This window comes from Podarcis pityusensis, assembly GCF_964106645.2.
Source record: "Podarcis pityusensis genome assembly, chromosome: 2".
Lineage (NCBI taxonomy): Eukaryota > Metazoa > Chordata > Lepidosauria > Squamata > Lacertidae > Podarcis > Podarcis pityusensis.
The window spans coordinates 109,314,894-109,336,542 of record NC_138029.1 but is presented as its reverse complement, the minus strand read 5'-3'; the positions used below and the strand labels follow the sequence as shown (position 1 = coordinate 109,336,542).

The window sequence follows — 21,649 nt, the reverse complement described above, 5'->3', positions numbered from 1 at the left end:
ATAACTCTCATTCATTGACTCAGCTTTACTTCATTCATGCAAGACAGTAGACCAAGCTGGGGCACTTGGTTGTGGGTTCCCCCTTTCTGGCCATGACTGGGAAGTGGGGGGCTTAGAAGTTACTGTGGCCTGCAGCTCCCAAAGGAAATATCTGTTTGGATTCTGCTGTGCCTGTGTTGGGGGTTGGAATTGAGAGAAAGGAGGAGTGTTGGGTATAAAACAGACCCGGTGCTCCAATGTTCTTGAAACATGGAACTCAAAACGGGAGGGTGTTGAATCCTGCAAGTCTCACTGAGTCCAGTCGTGGGCATTACTAATCCATGTGACATGTGTTCATGCACTTGGGATGTTTTATTTTGCTAGGGGCTGAAGGGAATACATGAGGCAGCCCTGAGGAAGTCTTATTCAGCCCAAAGAAAGAAGAGGCCTGTTGAAGCTAATGCAGTGGATGCTCGGGTTGCGAACGTGATCCGTGCAGGAGGCACATTCGCAACCCGCAGCGCCGCATCTACACACACATGGCTTGCGATTCGGCACTTCTGTGCATGTGTGAGCACCGAAACCTGGAAGTAACCTGTTCCGGTACTTCCGGATTTGGCGCGGTGCACAACCCGAAAACGCGCAACCTGAAGCTTCTGTAACCCGAGGTATGACTGTATTGTGTTTGGATTTGGTCATGAGATCCCAGAGTTATCACCCCAGCCCAGCTAGAGGCTTTGTAGTTGCCTCAGAGGTGTACCTAAAAATATTTACAGATAGGTAGCCGTGTTGGTCTGCCATAATCAAAATAAAAAAATTCTTCCAGTAGCACCTTTAAGACCAACTAAGTTAGTTCTTGGTATGAGCTTTCGTGTGCAAGCACACTTCTTCAGATACACTGGAGTATCTGAAGAAGTGTGCTTGCACACGAAAGCTCATACCAAGAACTAACTTAGTTGGTCTTAAAGGTGCTACTGGAAGAATTTTTTTATTCTAAAAATATTTGCATCTCTTTCCAGGGAACTGGAAGATGATGGTGTGCTTTGTGAGATGAACGAGTTGGTTGAAGCATTTTACAAACTAGGGCTGAATTCCTGAACACACTTACCTGGGAGAAATTGAGTTTCATCCATTTTAAAATTGAGATCAGTAAACATCAAGCTGGCCAAACTATGGTTAATACAGACCAGGTTCTTTGCAGTTATTACATGGAGGCATCTCATTCCATCATTCTCTTGGGGGATGGGTTTCCTGCCATGTTTGCAAGCACAGCAATCATAGCCTACAGTGTTAATAAATGTTGTCAGTCACCTGTTTCACTTCAAAGACTTAACTTAGGGGTTAACACTCCTGGCTTGGTCTGGTCTGAACCAAGGGAAGCAGTCCGCAAGATGTCTTGGTCCCAAGTTGTTTAGTGTTTTAAGTGTTTATAACAAAATACGGACTTACTGGGTAGCTTATTAGCAGCCAGTGCAGATCTTTCAGTGCAAGTGCAATATGTATAAAGATGCCCAGATAATTTATTTTATGAGGTGCCATAGAAAAAGCAAACAAAGAAATAGAAGAGCTGTATTTTGTACTAGCAGGAGCTTTCAAACCAGGTGCAAGTGTAGCCCCACATACAATGCATTGCGGTACTCTAATTGTGAGGTTACCAGTGTATGGACCACTGTAGCCAAAGCTATCACTGTCTAGGTATGGTTGTAGTACAGTGGTACCTCGGGTTACATACGCTTCAGGTTACATACACTTCAGGTTACAGGCTCCGCTAACCCAGAAATAGTACCTCGGGTAAAGAACTTTGCTTCAGGATGAGAACAGAAATCGTGCTCTGGCGGCGCGGCAGCAGCAGGAGGCTCCATTAGCTAAAGTGGTGCTTCAGGTTAAGAACAGTTTCAGGTTAAGAACGGACCTCCGGAACAAATTAAGTACTTAACCTGAGGTACCACTGTAGATGCACGAACAGAGGTTGATGGGCACACCTAGCCACTGAGGGCCCCTGGACCCCTAGTGACAAATAAAATCCAGATCCCTTGGGGACATTGGATCACTTTTGCAGCTTCTGTAGGTATGTATATTCTGTGTATATATTTGTGTTCATGCTGAAGGTCCTTTAAAAGGTTTTATAGACCTGGCACACATTACATTTTGAAAAAGCACATCTTTCACAATCCAAACTTCATCCCACTTCATTTTAGTAGTGGGGAAAGAATGAGTTGCTCTGCGGTGGGTTTTTTAGGGCATGAGGAGTCCTCATGCTAATTTTATAGAGGATGTCTTGTTTGGAAAGCAGAATCTGAGGTCAGTGGAGTTCGTCAAGTAATTGGGAAAGGAAGGAGTGTTTGGAAGATAAGACAAGAAAGGGGGAAGTTGAATTGGAGCAACAATTTTGCATTAGGCAAGGGGTCATTCACCACCATCACTCTCTCTCTCTCTCTCACACACACACACACACACACACACGAAAGTAGTAGAAGTTGGCAGAAGGAGACTAACGGTAATTGGGATTGTGCTGCTGCTGCTGCACCTCTTTAAAATGCATCCTGTTTGAGGATTCTGAAGGGGAAGGGAACAGGCCAATTCTGCTCAAGTTATGGGGCTGATGGTATTTGACTGTACTGATACTTAGTATGGTGTAAGCTGCCCTGATCCTAAGGTATATAGGATGTGAATCTGAAGTCAAATAGCAAGAGGGCTTTACCTGCAAGCTTGCATATGTTTGCATAGAATAACTGTTGCTTTCTCACCCCTTACTTATTAAACAAACCTATAGGGAAAAAATCAAAACTCCTGCTCAAAGTATAGACAAATTTGGTGGCTACTATGCTCAATGGCTATGTTATTCCACCGCTTTGGGAGCAGTAGTCCCCCGAATGCTAGTTGCTGGAAGCTGCAAGTGGGGAGGGCACTGTTGGAGGCATCCCATAAACATTTGGTTGACTACAGTGAGAGTAGGTTGCTGGAGTGGATGGACTTTTAGCGATACAGTTAGGGCTCTTAACATTTTTATTGGTTGTGGGGGGGGGGGAGGATTATCCCTCCTCCCCTTTTTTTGCCTCCTTAGAGGAATTCTAAATTTATTCTCCACATATGTTCCCTAAATTATCTTAATGGACAACTTTGATTAGAGCCTAGAATTGAAATGGAAAGAGGTGGGATCTGTCCTACACATCTGAGGTTCTCCATCCATTTTAGAGGATGTTTTTTCACCTGGGTAGAATTCCCCTGCTTAGACATTACCCCCTTTCCCTTTGTTGCTCTTTCCCTGTCCCTTCTCTGCCTTCTAATTCCTGCCTTCTGTAATTTGGCCCTTTCTCAGTGCTTGTTCTGAATCTGGCACAAGGGGATGCTTTAATGCTTCTGTGGTTTCCAGTGTTGTAGTGCAGGACAACAGTTTAAGAACTTGCTTTATATTCTTGCATTTGAGGTGGCTTTGCAAACTTTTTGAACCTGCCTGCTCAGCTTACCCTACATTCTGCCCCTTGCCTCGGCTTACCCAATGCTAACCCTCTGCTCTACAGTAGAGTGCACAGCAGCCCTTCAGCACAGTACAAAGATCTGTGAAGGACACATGACACTCAACGTGACATACATTGCAGGGGGTTGGACTAGATGACCCTTGGGTCCCTTCTAACTCGTAAGATTCTATGATTAGAAAAGGAGTAGAATAAGATACCTATGTGATCCCCTCTTAAAGCTACTTTTCCCAAATCTGATTGGGATGGTGGTGTAAATTTAAGAGAAGGCATCCCTCAGTCCAGGATTACTCAGAGAGGATCCTCTTGGCTGGTAGGCAGAGGAAGGGTACAGTTTTCTCAGTCATATTCTTCCCTGGACATTTTTGTCCTCTTCCAGGTTTTCCACCTACTTCCCACCCAATCTTTCCTGCAGTACAAAAGCCACTGTTCTAAAGAAATATAAAATGACTTTGAGTTGAAGTGGCCCCCTTGAGTAGGACGTCTACTACTTAGGAGCTGCCCCTTGTCCTCCATCTTTGGTTCCATTCCTTTTCATGTGTCCTAGTTTCCCTTTCTCTTGAACATATGAAACTGACTTACATTGAGTCCATCCAAAGGTCTATTTGGCCAGGGCTGTCTACTCAAACTAGCATCAGCTCTCCAGTGTCTCGGATCTTTCCTAGTGCTGCCTTTCAGTTGGAGCTACTGAGGATGGCACCTGGAGCTTCTTCTATGCAAAGCATCTGCTGAGCTGTTGTTCCTATGGCTACTGCCTTGGTGTTCATAGCAAAGCTCTTTCTGTTTTACCCCAGGAAAAATGCAAACCTGTAGAATATTTATTTCGACCCATTTATTTGTTATGCAAAAACTCAAATACAGTGTTCAGAATTTGGAGAAGATTGACAAGGAGAAATTTGGTGCCAGGAAAGATACCGAAAGTTAACACCAGTTCGTGCCAGTACATGCGGGAGACGACAGGTAACAATGCAGACACTCTTTCAAATTTCACTCATCTAGCACAGTGTTTTTCAACCACTGTTCCGCGGCACACTAGTGTGCCACGAGATGTTGCCTGGTGTGCCGTGGGAAAAATTGAAAAATTTGAAAGATTTTTTTTTTAAAAAAAAATTCTAATTTTCGCCCACTAGGCGGGCGCCGGACTGTGTCCTGGGTATGGGGGGGGTTGACCCCACCCTCGGCCAGCAGGGGCGCCGATTGGCGCTCCTCAGGGGGACACCCTCCACTTTTCTGATGTCCGGGCTGTGATTGGTCCAGACTCCAGCCTGGACCTATCACAGTAGGACATCATCTTCCGACTTCCTTCCCGCCCGAGCACAGTGTGCGCAGCAGCGGAGAGAAGAAGACGTCGCGACTCGAGTCACCAGGAGGACCGGAGAAGTTGTCATTTTATTTCTCTTCAGTCTCCACTGAATGCCTTGACTGGGTTAGGGACCCTTATAGCTCAGCATCAGTTGGTGGAAAGGACATGACTTTACAGGAGCAGGAGGAACTAACTGAACTGAGACAAAATCGTGGTTTCAAGCTAAGATTTGCTGATCTACCTTTGGACAGTTTTTGGTTGGATACTGCCAAGGAGTTCCCCCTTCTGGCAAACAAAGCTATTTTGACATTGCTCCCATTTTCCACTACATATCTGTGTGAGATGAGCTTTTCAAGCATGATTGCTATAAAAACTAAATACAGAGAGAGACTGAGAGCTGTTGACGAAGAGCTACGTTCTTTGATTCCAGCCAGAATATCAGCTTTGTGTTCAGCCAAACAGGCCCAGGTTGCGCACTGAATAAAGTATTTTATAATTTTTCATATTTCTGTTTACTTACTATTTCATAATAAAGTAATTATAAAATACTTTCTTTGTGTTTATTTGATTCCTATTCAAGAGAATTACTTTATATATAGTCAGTATAGGCACAGAGTTAAATTTTTTAACATTTTCTAATGGTGGTGTGCCTCGTGATTTTTTTCATGAAACAAGTGAGCCTTTGCCCAAAAAAGGTTGAAAAACACTGATCTAGCAGATTGGGTTATGAACAGCACAGCTTGCTGTAAGTTGTAGAATAAGAGCTGGAACACTGACTAGTAAGTCTTGAGATAAGTTCTAAGTATTGCTAGTTATTAAAGGTTAAACCCACAACTGCATCCCATGGATGGTGAAGCCTTCTCTTCCCATCATCACCCTCTGGTTTGTTTGCACATGATGTGCCTCAGTGACCATTGGGAAATAAAAATGAGACCCTAGGCAGATAAAAGCCCGTACCAGAAATGTCCATAGTTCTCAGTCCACAGCTCCCTTTCTTTGCTTTCCACCATGCTGCCCGTGCTAGTACAATCAACATTCTAAAAAAAGAAGAAGAAGAAGAGGAAGAAGTAACGGGATTGGAATAAATCATGCAACTCAACTCGACAATTTGCATAATTCCTATTCTGGATGCAAGGTATGTCTTACAGGCCTTGCGCTTCTTTGTTGGGTGTACACGGTTGTCTGGCTTTGCAGGAATATGAGTGCTTCTTCTCTGTTAAGACATTGACAGATACAGTTGGACTTTCTCCTCATTTATATCAGTGGCTTAGTGAACTTGGCTTTTGAGATCAGTGTGCTGCTGGGATAATCTGCTTTAAAGCTGACTTGGATCTCATATGCCTTGCAGATAAGGAAGGAGTGTGGTGCTGTGGCAAGAACACATTCTCCGCAAGCAGAAGATGGCATGTTCAGTCCCTGGCCATCTCCAGGTTTGGCTCAGAAAGACCCCTCTCTACAACCCTGGAGAGCTGCTGCCAGTTGGTGTAGAGTAATTAGTATTAAGCTAGGCAGACCAGACCAATGGTCTGACCTGGTATAAGGCAGCTTTCTGTGTTCTGTCACAGAGGGATGTAGGAAGAAGATGAGCGTGTGTGGTGGTGCTTGGGAATGCCATCTTGACAACTCTGCCTTACTCAAGGCTCTTTCCTGACTTGCTCTCTGCTGATTTAGGCAACCCTCTTCTTTCTCTTGTTGTTTCTGGCATCCATGGGTGGAATGCAGAATATATGCAGTCTTCAGTTTTGCGGAGTGCAAAGATGGAATTGTTCTCTTTGCTTTGCTGAATCAGAAATGTGTGGCTGCTTCTACTTCTGGCTCATTCTTAAGGTGGCTGCTCTTGTGAGAGCGTCAGGCCCTCTTCATTCTCAGGCCAACAAGTTAATTCTGCCAGTGCCCACGTCACTAAAAACATTTAGGGGAATTTCTCTTCAGACTCTGTTGACACTGGTGTTGTAATGTTTGAAGAACAATGCTACTGCTGAAAGTTCTCTTTTGTATTGCCATATCCTTCCCCAACCCGCTTCTAAATTCCTGACTAATCTTTTATTTTTGCAAGGCATATGGAAAAAACACAACTTCCTGTTCTAAACTGCCCTCAGTTTTTTAGCAAGGCGAACACAGTTCCTCTGAAACAGTGAAAAGCAAACCTGTTCTTCTGCATGACACTTGCCTAGTCTGGCATCCAAGCACACAACTGTTTTCGGCCAGATTCATGAGGCCCTCTAAAGTTGTATCCAGAGCTGTTTATACTATGCAGTTAATACCTGAGCAGACTTTCAGAACATGCACTCTGGAATAGAATCCAGGCACTGGAGATTATAATCCTCATGGCTGTCTTGAAGAAATGCAAGTATCATGTATGTGACTGGTGCAAGGCTGGGAGTGAGTACAGTACCTTTTGAGTGCCCTAGTGAGGGTATTGTTGCTGGGGGGGGCAGGGGTGTCTTCTGTGTTCTGCTTGTTCCTTTTTAGCAATGTGTTCCTGTGGGATCAATCGTTGCAACTGGGTGGCCAGTGGTGGGAAGTAACTACCGTATTTTTTGCTCTAGAAGACTCACTTTTTCCCTCCTAAAAAGTAAGGGGAAATGTGTGTGTGTCTTACGGAGCGAATGCAGGCTGCGCAGCTATTCCAGAAGCCAGAACAGCAAGAGGGATCGCTGCTTTCGCTGTGCAGCGATCCCTCTTGCTGTTCTGGCTTCTGGGATTCAGAATATTTTTTTTCTTGTTTTCCTCCTCCAAAAACTAGGTGCGTCTTATGGAGCGAAAAATACGGTAGATTTCCTTCCATGACTGTCCCACTTTAGTTTTGTTTTTCTGCTTCATTTTTAAGATCCCCATTCAAATTATAGGCATGTTTGGTGCAACTTCAGTTGAATAGTCAGGCATAGCATAGGGCGTCACCATTTATCATGTGCGTGTTGTGACAGAGATTTGGCAGTGCTGGCTGGGCTTGCCAGGTGAGATAAGGAGATGTTGAGCAAATAGCAAACTTCTCTTTTTACTCTCTACTTCCTTTACTGGGGACTCTAATTGCCAAGTCAGCTTCTCTTTGCCTGTTCCTGTTAAATGCCAGATCAGTCTTAAAAGGAACAGCGGTAATTCAGCATTTGATCCTGGATAATGAAGCCACTCTGGCTTGGATCACAGAGCTGGTGGGATGAGGCAGCTGACCCTGCGACTGTCCTACATTCTCCAGCCAGGTATTTGGTCTAGCATCAGTGTAGTGGTGGTGGAAGCAGAGGAGGAACCTATAAAGATTCTATCACTCTCACCAGACACCTTGTCCTGCAGAGGATTTTATTTAGTACATTTATCTTGTATGGCAGGGGACAGCCTGGGGGCTTGGTCGTCATTCCACCCCTCATAGTGCCTGACTCCCTGATTGACTGTGCAGATGTAATCTCAAATTTGGTGTTTAACCACCTCAAAGCGATTCATTCTTCTTTTCTAGTGCAGTCCAAAATAACCAGGAGGCCAGTGTATTTTGAGCTCTACACATTCTACCAGTCATAGATTCATTTTGGGTTTTGCATAGGCTATGAGAGCTGTTTCTGGTGTCTTAGCCATAAACCGTGAAGGTCAGTATCACAAGATTTACCGTATTTTTTGCTCTATAAGACTCACTTTTTCCCTCCTAAAAAGTAAGGGGAAATGTCTGTGCGTCTTACGGAGCGAATGCAGGCTGCACAGCTATCACAGAAGCCAGAACAGCAAGAGGGATTGCTGCTTTCACTGCGCAGCGATCCTTCTTGCTGTTCTGGCTTCTGAGATTCAGAATATTTTTTTCCTGTTTTCCTCCTCCAAAAACTAGGTGCGTCTTGTGGTCTGTTGCGTCTTACAGAGCAAAAAATACGGTAGTTGTTTTCCGCAGGGGACCTGTTGAAATGGTCTGCCCCAGGAGCAGTTGAATCTGTTGGCTTTCCATGCTACTCTCTGGGTTTTTCCTGCAGACCTTGCAAGCTCTTCTGTCAAATTGCTGGTCTGTTCCTAGCGTAAGGTATCAACATGGGTGGCTGACTATTGCTCCTTTAGTCCAGTGACTAAAACAAAGGCTGCTCCTTCGTTTTTTGAGGAGCTGTAGAAGATTAAGCAGTTGGGATGGCAGCAAGAGTGCAAGTGGTAGACTATTCAAGGAAAATCTGACTGAAGGCTTATTCACACTTATCTTTTGCCCCGTTCTTTCCAGGCACAAGTCCGCACTTAAAAGCTCCATGTACAGTGGTACCTCAGGTTAAGTACTTAATTTGTTCCGGAGGTCCGTACTTAACCTGAAACTGTTCTTAACCTGAAGCACCACTTTAGCTAATGCGGCCTCCTGCTGTCGCCGCGCCGCTGGAGCACGATTTCTGTTCTCATCCCGAAGCAAAGTTCTTAACCTGAAGCACTCTTTCTGGGTTAGCGGGGTCTGTAACCTGAAGCGTATGTAACCTGAAACGTATGCAACCCGAAGGTACCACTGTACAAGCATTTTTTTTATTTTTTGCCCCGGAGCTTCCCCCATAAAAAGCCATACTTTAGCACTCAATCGAAGCTAGTATCAGTTCGGGTTTTCTGTAGATTGCTGTTTACTTCAATAAAGCTTTAAAGTGTGGATTTTCATTGTGAAAGTGCTGAAGCAAAAAAAGCGGGGGAGGGCGGCTTGGACAGAGCTTTAAAGTGTGACTTTGCCTGGAAAGAGCAGAAGAAAGGTAAGTGTGGATAAGCCTGAATGTGGTTTAGAAAGCGTAGGCAGAGTTGGTAACAAAGAAGCCTATTTGTCATGTTGTCCTAAGGAGCTACACCAAGTGGTTAGATTGCTGTTGCAATCTTTGCATGGAGACATCTGCAGCCCACTATCACCAGTTTTGCCAAGCATGTTTGCACTTGAATCACTTGCCTCCATTCCGCTGCCACTTACTTTGGAGTCTGTTCATGAAATCGCCTTAGCTTTAGTGAGTTGCTGCTATTTGGATGAATTTCAATTTATTTCAAATGAGGAAAGGGGCAACGTTATAGGAGAGTATGGGGCACCAGTGGTTGCACAATCATTGCCCCTCCTTAAACCTTTGAAGGACCCTGATGACCTTAAGTACTTACTGGTTGTTTTCAGCATCTGTCATTCCAGGTTCTCTTAGGTGAAGCTATTCCCCTCCCTCTACATCCTTAGCAGTCTGATTTTAGCACCCACTGTTGCAATAAAGTAAACTACCATGGTTGCTTTGGCTGTATGGGGGAGTGTGACCATGTTTCATAGAGAAGCTATCTTTCCAGATTCCCTTTGTGGATTAGTGATTGGAGATACCATATTGTGGCAGTTTTGCTCTTACATGGAGGGTAGAATTCAGAAGGCAGTGCTAGGGGATTGTTACTCCTGTGAGATTCCACAGGGATCAGTATCATCTTCTGTTGTATTTAGTGCCACTGACTGAAGCCATCTGGGGATGTGGTGTCATCAATAGGCAAACCACTGTTTACTTGTTCAGACCATCCAGTTTTCTCCAGAACACAGACAAGAAACTGATGCTAAGCTGCTTCACTCTGTGGGTGGACTAGCCTGCTTCATGTATCTTGGATCTGATCCAGTAAAACCCTCTGTATTCCTCTGCAGTCTTCTTGGATAGTTAACATGTTGTGTCTGGGTCCCAAGGGCCACAGCTTCTGCTGCCAAATGTTTGGAAGAAAGCAGTGACTACTGAAGGGGAGGAGAGGGAGTGAGAGATCTGTGTTGCTGGGTGTAGATCCACTGGTGCTTCTGCCTTGCTTGTCTCTTTCAAGTACTGGGTCTGCTTTTTTAAAAAAATCTTACCCATGAAAACTGTGGAACCTTTCCTTAAGATCATCATCTCATATCCTCTGGCAGATTCAATTCTTTATTGTACCGCCTGGGTGCTTGCTATCCTGACTGTGGTCTTTCTAACCCCTGCCTGGACAAGAGGTGGTCATTTTAGGAATCTGTCTGACTTAAACAGATGTTGAAGGAAACATCTTGAGAGCTCTGCTGAGCAGCACAGAGGGACACCAGACAAGCACCTAAATGTAATTTCTGCATGCCTTCCTTGATCTCAGGGACGCTAAACAATTGCCTCTCCATTTTTTCTGCATACCACACAAGCTAAAGGCCACCACAGGGCATTTTTATTTGTTTCAGGAGTCAAATTGTATATGGGCAAGCCAGTCAATATCGATTGTCGTCTCCTGTAAGAAGCTGAGGTTCCCTCAGAGTAGTCTGGCTATTAAGTGGGATTCCAGGGCCTCAGAATAGCCAGGTTTTGCACAAGCCTGGCTGCAAAGTCCATATCCAACCCTGCAATGTTAAATGTATATGTCTGGTTCTCTTACTGAGTGGGGATTAAGAAGGTTGCCCATGCAGCTGCTAAGCAGCAGGGGCCAAAGGGAGTCAAGAAGATTAGAGGATTGAGGATTAGTGTTGAAGGGGACAAGTGGTTATGGGGGTCAGCTGCAGAGTTGTGGGGGGTTAAATCGGGGGGATTTGCAGGTCACTCACACCACAGACCCATAGCATGAAGTGTGAAGGTTTAGATGAAAGCCTATTGAACCATACTGGTATGCCTCTCACAAAGTCACTATCTGCAACCTCACATTCATGAAACCTTCAGCTCCATAGGTAATATATGCTATCAACTTTGTTATGCTGTGTGGTTTTTGCCAGTATTTTCTGTTTTCCCATAACTAGGTTTATGGCTGCTGTTCCCCTACCACATGACAAGCAAATTATGAGCAGGGATGCTTTTAAGCCCTCGATAATTTACCGCTACGAACTCTTGAAGTTGATGCCACTGGAGACTTGACACGTAGAACAAACTAGCTTTACTTACTACTCTGAAACTCTTACTGCTGCAGCTGATCTCAAAACACTTCTTTCATAAGCTTGCAGTTCGCTTTTCACGTTACCTCTGCACACACCCACTCATGAAATGCGTTGTATTATTAGAATTTATATCCCCATATTTCTACTTACCAAGGTAGTGCTTAAGATGACTACTGGCTGTATCCAAAATTCCTACTGTCATTGAGAGAGGCTGATCTGAACCTTGGTTGCTCACAGAGGAACTTGTGGATATAACTTTACTACAGGAGGGATCTTGGTTAGGCAGGGCCTTGCTCTCTTTCTCATTCTGAGTTTGCTGGTTTCAATGACTAGGTTCATTGCTGAGTATGGCAGCACTGGTTCATTGTAGAATAGTCAAGTACCAAGGTAGCCAACAAGGGTCCCTTCAAATGTTCTTGGATTTTAATCCCCACCAGCCCCAGTTGGCATAGCCAGTGCTCAAGGGCAATGGGAGTTGTAGTTCAACAACATCTGGAGGTCACCATTTTGGCTATCCGGAGTCTAGCAGCACTCAAGCCCCTCCATATAGAACTGTGCACCCTTAGGTGTGCCTAAGTTGGTCATCTGCTTAGGACTTGGGTCCAGTGGAAAGTGTTTCACTTGGATCAGAGTTCAGATTGCAGCCTCCTTAAGGCTTTTGCAATTGCACCCTAGCAAGGAGTTTAAGCAGAATTTCAATGGACAGGGGTGTGATTTCAGGGCTCCCTGTTTCTTTGTCTCACTATCCGAGACCCAAAGAAGCAAATGTGTGCATTGTAATAGGGCCACCTACCACAAAATGAATCCTGATTGATAATCAGCCACTTCTTAACTGATCAGCTGGTTGGTTAATAAAATAAATTTGCATGTTCTAGATTTCTCTCAAGAGCTTACATTTTTAATAAAGGCTGCCACTCACTGTTAGAAAGCTGTCTCAAATATTTCCTCTTTCCCTCCTTACTGCGGTGGCAATACCTGCAGCCAAAGAAAGACAGACCTGGCTTTGATTCACCCTGGTCTGTAGCAAACTGCTGCTGGATACTCGAGTCATGGCTCCGCAGCGCTGGGTTGGGCTTTGTGCCAGTCCGTGCCGTGCTTGGGTAGTCTCCATTCAGTTTTGTGGTTTCCTCAAGAAGTTAATTGTGCTCTTTCTTTGCCCTGAAAGGAGAGCTGTCCGCGCTTTGTTCTCCCAAAAGATCGGATTCTGCTTTCCAAATAAATTATGCAAATGGAAGTGCTACAAAATTGTCTTGTGCGCAACAAGCTCATGTTACTTTCTTTGTTCTGAACTCAAGTCCTTGAGGTTTTCTGGAGGAAGAAGCGTGGTGAAAATGGACTGTGCTGAGCAAAGGAACATGGAGACTGAATGGAGAAGGGGCACGAGATTTCAAGGCCACGGCCCCAAACACACACAGCAGGCCAGTCGGCACGTGTTGTGCAGCACAATTGCTCAGCAAAGTGAATCGTTCAGTCTAAGCAGGGGTATAACTGATGTGCTCTTCCCCAGCATTTGGGATGTTGCCTAGTGGTGGGAAAGGAGATTTCCCCCCCCCCCAAGCTTTTAATCTCCCTCTGCCAAAAGTCTATTGTCAAAAGAAGTGTTTATGTTCGCTTCTACTGGTTGGTGGAGATGAAAGGCTTGCTGGGGGTATAAAGAAGTGTGTTTCTCTTCTGCCCAACCCAAGCAGTGAATGGCAATATGCATTTTTGATTTTGTCATTGAATTGTTTTATGCGGACGCTGGAAAAACGTATAGCTTGGCTCATCTTTTGAACGCAGCCTGTGGATAGCCTTGCCCTGAAACACAGCATGCAAGGACTTTAAAAATAAATGGCGGCCTTCAGCAAGGAATGAGGGGAGATGGGAAGGCCTTAATTCGTTGTTTAAGCCTGTTGGTCAGCTTTGCCTTAGGGCAGGAGGGTGTGACTTGACCAAACTGGCCTGTTGGGCCTAATTCAGCCTGTGGGGCAGAGTGTGGGGCACATTTCCTATGAAGAATTAGCTGATTAGTGTTTTGCAGGCAAAAAAGTGGTCATCTGGTGTCATTGTGATGCCAGCACTACCCACCTTTCAAATTTGGCCCACCACAGGTGGGGGAGATAAGCTGGCCAGATTCAGTTCCCCACCCCTGCATTAGATGCTAAGGCTGTCCTAACTCCAATCAGCAGGACTTAACTTTTGAGTAAGCATGACTAGAAATGTGCCTTAAGTTTCCAGGTCTCTTCTGGGTGGTGCACAGAACGGGAAAAGAGTTTGTGTAGGGCACAAAACCAAGAAACCCTGGGTGGCAGCTGCTGCCATTGAAAATAGGCAGAGATTTTTCCACCCCACCCTGGTCTGTTAAACACACTTTAATTCAGAAAAGAATGGAACTGGAGGGTGTTTATAGGGCAGATGTTGGGATCGCTTCCAGTCTCCTGCAGAGATTCTTCTACCCAACTGGGGACAAGACTGTAGCAAGAAGCAATGATTGTCCCAAAGCTGCTACATGGAGCATTTGTATTCTTTGTGGTTTTCCCGCTATAAATTCAGATACTTTGCTCAGATCCTCCAAGTGTCTCTATTTTCCAAGGATGTCCCTGGAATGTCCCGCTTTTCCTTAGGATGTCCCTATTTTCAGTGGAGAAATGTTAGAGGGTATGACTTTGCCCTGTTTTAAAGTTTTCTTATTTTCAAGAATGCTGCAATGTAGACCAGCTACTGTAATTGCAGGCATGCAAATACTCATTTAGCTGATTGCCTGTGGCAGAAGAATCATCTCCAAATGCCCAGACAGGGAACTTAACAAAAGTCTTTCTTAATCTACAAAATGACTGACATAGTTTTAAAAAAAAAGTATGTGGGCTTGTAACGTTTTCTGGACTTGCTGGTACAGCTGCTTTGTCTACAGTAAGCAGTAGAATCTCTGTGCTGGGCAGGACCATGCCCTCAGCTGACTCCTATTCTCTGCAAAACGATGGTTCTCAGTGATTGGTCATAGGAGCCCTGTTGGACTTTATCAAATAGATATTTATGGGGCAATTAGCGCCAGTCCAAGCAAGCTAGATTGTGTAGGCCTTTGATTTGACGTGACCATGTTTTCTTGCCAGAATGACTCTGACATTGTGTTTATTTCCTTGCAACAGTTCTGTATTTCAAGTAGCCCAAACTTTCAGGCATGCATGCCTGTTGCTTTCGTTTAGCATAACTGTTTTGCTTCCATTGCCCTTCTCTAGTACTGCTAAAATGAATGGTGGTACCTACATGGAGCAAGGGAGCAAGGTGGAGTGGACTTCAGAGTAAAAGTGATGCGGAAGGTAGATGATGAATCGAGACTGAATATACCTCTGATGTTTCTCTTGTTGAAATATCTGGAAAGCACTGAGAGCGCAGGCCCATTAAATCTCTCCTACCTACTGCAGAATTGCACCTTCCCTTCAGAGATCTGTGTTAAACATTGCATGTATCATCTTTTTAATAGTCTGGGTTGGTAGGGGGCAAGCAGTGATGTGGGGTAAAAAATAATGAATAGATGCCAACTGCAAATACAATATTATGCAAGCTTGGCAGTTTTCATAGTTGTAATTGTTGTTTTTCAAGTAATTATCTCTGGCAATGAGATAGTCAGCATATCATGCACAAGCCTTTGGATTGCTAAAATGGATTAGTGTGTCAACAGTTTTCAGCACCTCTGTTTTTTTGCTTAAATTTGAACAGTATAAGGAAATTGCATGCTATTAACTGTAAGTCTCTCCCAGTAATTCTTCCCCCACCCCCATAATGCAACATTTAAACCACATTAATTTAATAAATGATGATGATGATGATGATAAAGGAAGGCTTTGATTTTCATCTCCTCAAATATATCAGGTCAAACTTTTGTAGTGTGTTGGGAAAAATTAACATGGGATGTTGTTGTTTTTTAAAAAAAACCAACAACTTTTGTTTACTAAATGCAAGCAAAATAAACGTGATAAATTAGTACATTCTCTAAGGTATCAGAACTAATTTGCATAGGATTTTAGTGTTTGGAAAACCCACATCACTGAGGGCAAGGAAGGAAGAGAGAAACAGATGGAACATGTTGTGACCTCCCCTAACACCCTTTTATTTCCCCCCTACTTGTTGTGCAGGTCCATGGTGGTATTGTGACGCCCATTGGAGGGGAAAGCGAGCACGAGAAGACAGGGTGGGGGCCTGCGCCTGTGAAGGATGCTGAAGAAAAGCAACCTGGTTCTCTGGGGCGTGCTGCTTTTTGTGGCCTGGAACGCCCTGATCCTCTTCTTCCTGTGGACTCGGCCTCAGTCCTCCTCTGACCACAGCCGCCTCACCGAAGAGGTCATCCGACTGGCCCAGGACGCAGAGGTGGAGCTGGAGCGCCAGAAGGACCTCCTGCATCAAATCTACCGCTACAGTGCTCTCTGGAACAGGAGGAAGGCTACTGAAGCCAAAAGGCTCCACCTCTCGGTTGCGTCCTCCGCCCCGCCTTCGACAGCTGCCCCCTTGCCCCGTCGCAGCCAAATCTCTCCAGACGCCGTCTTGCCAGTGCTGGTGATTGCCTGCGACCGCAGCACGGTCCGCCGCTGCCTCGACAAGCTGCTGCACTACCGCCCCTCCAAGGAGCGCTTCCCCATCATCGTGAGCCAGGACTGCGGACACGAGGAGACCGCCAGGGTCATCGCCTCCTATGGAGACGCCATCATGCACATCAAGCAGCCCAACCTGAGCGACATCCCTGTGCCCACCGACCACCGCAAGTTCCAAGGCTACTACAAGATCGCCCGGCACTATCGCTGGGCCCTGAGCCAGGTTTTCCGGAACTTCAAGTACCAGGCGGCCATTGTGGTGGAAGACGACCTGGAAGTCGCTCCAGACTTCTTTGAATACTTCCAGGCCGCTTTTCCGCTCTTGCTAGCCGACCCCACCCTTTGGTGTCTCTCCGCCTGGAACGACAACGGCAAGGAGCAGATGGTGGACGCCAACCACCCAGAGCTCCTCTACCGTACGGATTTTTTCCCCGGGCTGGGCTGGCTTCTGCTGTCCGACCTGTGGGACGAGCTGGAGCCCAAGTGGCCCAAGGCCTTCTGGGATGATTGGATGCGACACCCTGAGCAACGGCAGGGCCGTTCGTGCATCAGGCCCGAAGTGTCGCGCACCATGACGTTTGGCCGCAAGGGCGTGAGCCACGGTCAGTTCTTTGACCAGTACCTGAAGTTCATTAAGCTCAACGACCGCTTCGTGCCTTTCACCCAGATGGACCTCTCTTACCTCAAGAAGGATGAGTACGAGCGCTCATTCCTAGCCCAGGTCTACGGGGCCCCTGAGCTACGGGTCGAGGAGCTGCAGGGTAACCAGCGCCGGGAGCTGGGCACTGTCCGAGTGCAATACACCACTCGCGACTCCTTCAAGGCCTTTGCCAAGGCCTTAGGGGTCATGGACGACCTCAAGTCCGGAGTGCCCCGTGCCGGCTACCAGGGCATTGTCAGTTTCCTCTTCAGAGGCCGCCGCGTTTACTTAGCACCTCCTTCGGACTGGACAGGCTACGATCCTAGCTGGAGTTAGCAGCTGACGACCCTTAAGCATGTTGGACCCTGTTGTCAAAGGGGTGCTTGGAGTTGGGAGTGGGGGGCGGGGACAAAACTCTGTATTTTTCTTTTCCTGTGTGGCATTCGAGTGCATTCCAGGGATGAGGGTGGTTTTGTGCACTTAAAATTATGGGGTAGGAGGGGCGGGGTTGCGGGGGTTATTCCGATGCCCCAAAGAGGGGGGGAGGTGGAGCGTTCCCAGTGCTCTCTCCGTTCTACCCTCCAGTGCCTATTCTCCTTTTTTTTTTTTAATGTGGTGGTCTGTTCACTCATTAGATCCTTGGTGGCTTCTCCAAGTCGGTGTGTTTTTGAGGTCAAAGCCCATGCTAAACCAAAGCAGCAACCCATCGAGGTTTTCCCAGCTTCGTTGAGCTCACGGAGGCCTGCGCAGCTTGCGGCCCAGCAAGCCAGGTGCAGTTCTGCAGGCACCCAACATGGCTTGATAACTTCCCTGTTCCACGTATGCAGGCAAGCAAAAAAATTGCTGACCTCCTGGTAGGTCGCTTTGCCTAGCTGGTGCGCTGCATTCCGCCTGATGGGTCGCAGTTTGTGCAGGCCTGAGCAATAGGGAGGGAATGAGGGCCTTTTCTCCCCTCTTGACGGCCTGTTCCTTTCTCATTTGGACATAGTTGAATGCTAGCATTGCAAACAGGAAACTCCTTTGGACGTTCAGTGAGTCCCTTAGAAGGACCACTTTTATTGACCATATTGGCCATTTTTACTTGGGTCTTCTGAATAACTCATTCTTGAACTGTGTTCGATGGGAGGTAAGGCGCGTGCACTGATAAAGGCGATGTGAGCATTGCTCAGGTGAGGCGAGTGTCTAAATTTCCAGTTGTTTTTACCTGGGTAATAAGGAAACGGTGGCACGGGGGGGGGGGGGGAGATGTGGTTGGTTGCCAAAGGAGGTTCTTGTCAGCTGGTCCTTACTGTAAGCTACGGCGACTGAAATCCGGACGGGCTGGACCATTTCAGATGGCAGGTGGGAGATTAAATTTGAAAACTCACCCACATGAAATTCCCCTTATATGTGCCAGGCTAGCATGTCCAGGAGAAGGTCTTGGGCTAGCTTTTTCCGTGACGTGTGTGAAGGAGCATTCATAACCCCCACTTAGTCAGAAATGGTACCATCTTGAGCATCTATTTGCTCTCAGTTATGTTTTGTAGCCACCATTATAAACTAGCTACATGACATTTAAAAGGAGGTTGGTTTAATTCTGGCGTGATGCCATGTTCTCTTCCCAGGTTGAGTGAGGAAACTTGTCCCCAATGGCTGCCTTAATTCGCCTTGGGTTTTGGGGGGAGGGGCGGTCCCTAAATTCAGCCCCACCACAGAGGTGGCTTATCCCTCAGTAGCATTTCTTGCAACTGGTTGTCACATTAGCACTGATCCACCACCAGGTCTGTGGGAGCAACGGGGCAGAGGTAGAATCCCCGAGTCAGCAGAACACACCATGGGAGGAGCCCAGCCTTATTCAGCGGTGCAGAAGCTTCTTTCCCCATTCTTGCCTCTAGAAGGCGCTGCTGAGCTGCTCCAGAGCCACTAGATAAAGTAAGCATGGAGAAGGAGCTTCGGACCTCATATGGCCAAAATTCAGACCACACCAAAGGGTAGTATTTTGTTTGTTTCTTTGGATGATGCTGTATTACTTTTTGTCTTTTTTTTATAAAAAAAAACCTATTCAAACTCTCCATGGTGAATGAAGAAAGAAATACGGGGTTGTATTCAATATAGCACTAAGGACATTGTTCTGCCAGTGCAACTATTTCTTCTGGTCCAACAGAATGATCTCCCCTGTCCTCCTCCATCCCTGTGTGCTGTTGTGGGTTCTCCTAACCCTCTGAAGCAGATATGGAAAGGGCATGGGGAGGAGAGGGGAGAAAGTCCTATTGCGCTAGCTGGGATCCTTCTGCTGGCTTTCACTGGTTCCACAATTTAGTTGAATACGGCCCCTTGTCTCTGTTTTAGAATTCCACTTCAGTAAGGAATTTCTCTCCTGCGGCCAAGTTCAGCAAAACGGGTGTGGGAGGTCTTCCTTCCGCATCTCTTGTTTTCCTAGCTGGTGCAGATGGAAGAACAGGAGATGATGCCTCGGGGGAACCGCATTTGAATGATCTTGTTGCATCTATTTAATTATGTTTCGTTGGTACTTCCTTGAAAAAGCAGTATTGCTACTGGGATCGTGAGAGAAAGACGTCTCTTCTGTTGAAAACCCTGATCATGAGATTATTATTTTCTTTTTCAAAGGGTGATCCATCTTGGGTTTCTCTCAGAGGAGGAACCTCTGTGAGGGGATATATATTGGTGAGGTTTGGGGGGGAAATATTCCGTTCAAAAGGGTGTTCACTTATGAATGGGAGATTCTCCATTGAAGGCAAAGGCCTTCTCTTCTCCCCTTGAATGGGTACCTGTGGAAACTCACTGACAGACCATAGGAGGGTGAAAGAGAGCATGCGGTGATGGTGAGTTGCACTCTCAGTAGGTCCTACACCCTTCTTTGAAATTTGCTTGAATTGGGGGTGGCAGGGAGACATCAAGATGAAAATGAGGAGTAGCTCCAGGACTCTTTAGTCTGGGGTTCACATTTCTAGACTCAAACTGATCTCCAGTGCAGGGAAGGAAGCACCTTGAAAGATGACCTCTTTGACCAGTGAAAGGCAGTTAGTAAAGTTGGGGTTGGGGGAAGGAGGAGCACATTCTGTCCCTATGCTTCCCCTTTCTGTCTCTAGGGGCACAAGCAAAGGCCCCTGAATTAGAATGGGAAGGAGAGAACTGGTGAAGCTGTCTCCATCCTCCCCCTTTTACCGCAGTTGCTCACCTTGCCTGTGTATCTACCCTTCTTCCTCCTGTCCAGGCAGCAGTTGTTATTATCACCCACCTGTAGAATTCTGAAGATTCAGCCAGTGGATGGGACACTGTTTTTAGGGAACTGACTCTACCTTTAACACCAACGCAAGGGCCTGACATTGAGGACTTTCTCTGTCCTTCCCACCCAACCCATTGTTTTGGATGGCAGAGTTCTGTCCATCCAAGCCATCTATGGCCTGAACTCTTTCTTGTGGCATGTGGTCTGTGTTTTGTGTGAACGTCCTAGCTCACAGTGCTACTACCTCCCTTTCCATTCCCAGAGAGTGCTTCAGGTGAAGGGACTGGAGATCAGCTGAGATGGCATTGGCCCCGGAAGAACGTTTTGGGTCAGTCGGGGAGAATCCGCCAGCTTCTTCAGTTCCCTCCTTCTCTCCCAAGCTCCCTTTCCGCTCCTGGAACGGTCCGTTTTGAAATTCCAGCTGAAAGTAAAAGCTTGTGAAATTTTGGGGTGGTTGAACTCTTTAAGGTGTTTGCTAGAGAGACGCTGTTTTTAATGTCCGAATTTCAATTGGTGAAATGTTTGAAGATGCAAAAACTTATTTTCCACAGCAAAATAAAAGCCGGTCCTTTTCAAACAGCTCCTGTCTTTTGTGTCTTTGATCTTGCAGAATCGCTCGGTGTCAATTCTTCAGCGTTTCACGAGAGTCTATAACAAAGGTCTGGCGGGGAGCAGGCAGGGAATGAGCGTTGCCTTATTGGTTCAGACCAAAGATTCATCTAGTTCATTGTTCTGTCCCAAAGTGGCTGGCTAGTTGCTCCTGGACAGTTCAGAAGCGGGATGCAATAGTGATTTATTACACCTGCCCTCTTGTTCATTGGCAGCATAATGGGTCCAGAGGCAGCATACATCTTAACCTGACAGCTCCATTATACTTTGAATATGGAGCTTACATACCTAGTTAACATTGCTAACAAGAGCCATTGGCTAACCTATTCTCCATCCTCCTATTGAGTAAATACGCCTCAGGTGGAAGAGGCATCTGTATAATTGGCACTGACATTTGAAATGTGATGTAACATGAATAAAACCTGCAGCTTTCTCACTCATGTGGCTACATGCTGAGGTTAGCTATGTGGGTAGCTCCTTTCTCATATACTTTTTTCACTGGAAATCTATTTAAGAAAAGACAAACATGCACAAGGGGACAATGAAACAAAAGAAGAATTGCCATCTACAGTCACAATAAATATAGATCTATTCGTATTTACACTTAATGTATTGACATATGCTCTCCAAATCATAGAACTGTAGAGTTGGAATGTCTGAATAGGTATTCAAACAAAGTTGGTGTTTATAGAAAATAAGTTTGAATGTAACAAGGGCATTAAGGTGAATATTTACCCTTCTAAATCTCTTAGCACCTGCAAAGGCTTGTAATTTCCATTTTGTGTCGTGCTGATTGCTCCCGTATTACAAGAATATAATGTAAAAGTATATGAACATTTGCAAAAATCAAGGCTTTCACTGATAATAAGAGGTAGTATGGACAGCAACTTCAGACCAAAATGGAAATATTGCTGGACAAGCCCAGATATCTAGGCAGTTCCTGATGAACACTCAAGAGGCCTTGGCAGAGCAGACCAGTTGAGGCATCACAGGAATGGGAATAAGTGCTTGAATAACTTCATGGGTATATTTTATATATACCT

General features: G+C 45.8%; 1 protein-coding gene across 12 annotated transcripts in view; it reads left to right on the top strand.

The window, feature by feature from the left end:
• Positions 1-20,576, top strand: part of MGAT1 (alpha-1,3-mannosyl-glycoprotein 2-beta-N-acetylglucosaminyltransferase) — a 45,594-nt gene extending 25,018 nt beyond the window's left edge. For 10 of the 12 annotated variants that reach the window (XM_080992881.1, XM_080992882.1, XM_080992876.1 and 7 more), the window contains one exon: positions 15,679-20,576. In XM_080992881.1, coding sequence (XP_080849007.1) covers positions 15,758-17,107 — 1,350 coding nt within the window. In that variant the 5' untranslated portion in view covers positions 15,679-15,757 and the 3' untranslated portion in view covers positions 17,108-20,576. Of the gene's footprint in view, positions 1-363; positions 597-6,163; positions 6,189-15,678 lie in introns of those variants that run through there. The other 2 variants (XM_080992878.1, XR_013982144.1) reach the window with 2 other exon arrangements.
• Positions 20,577-21,649: the final 1,073 nt, after the last annotated feature.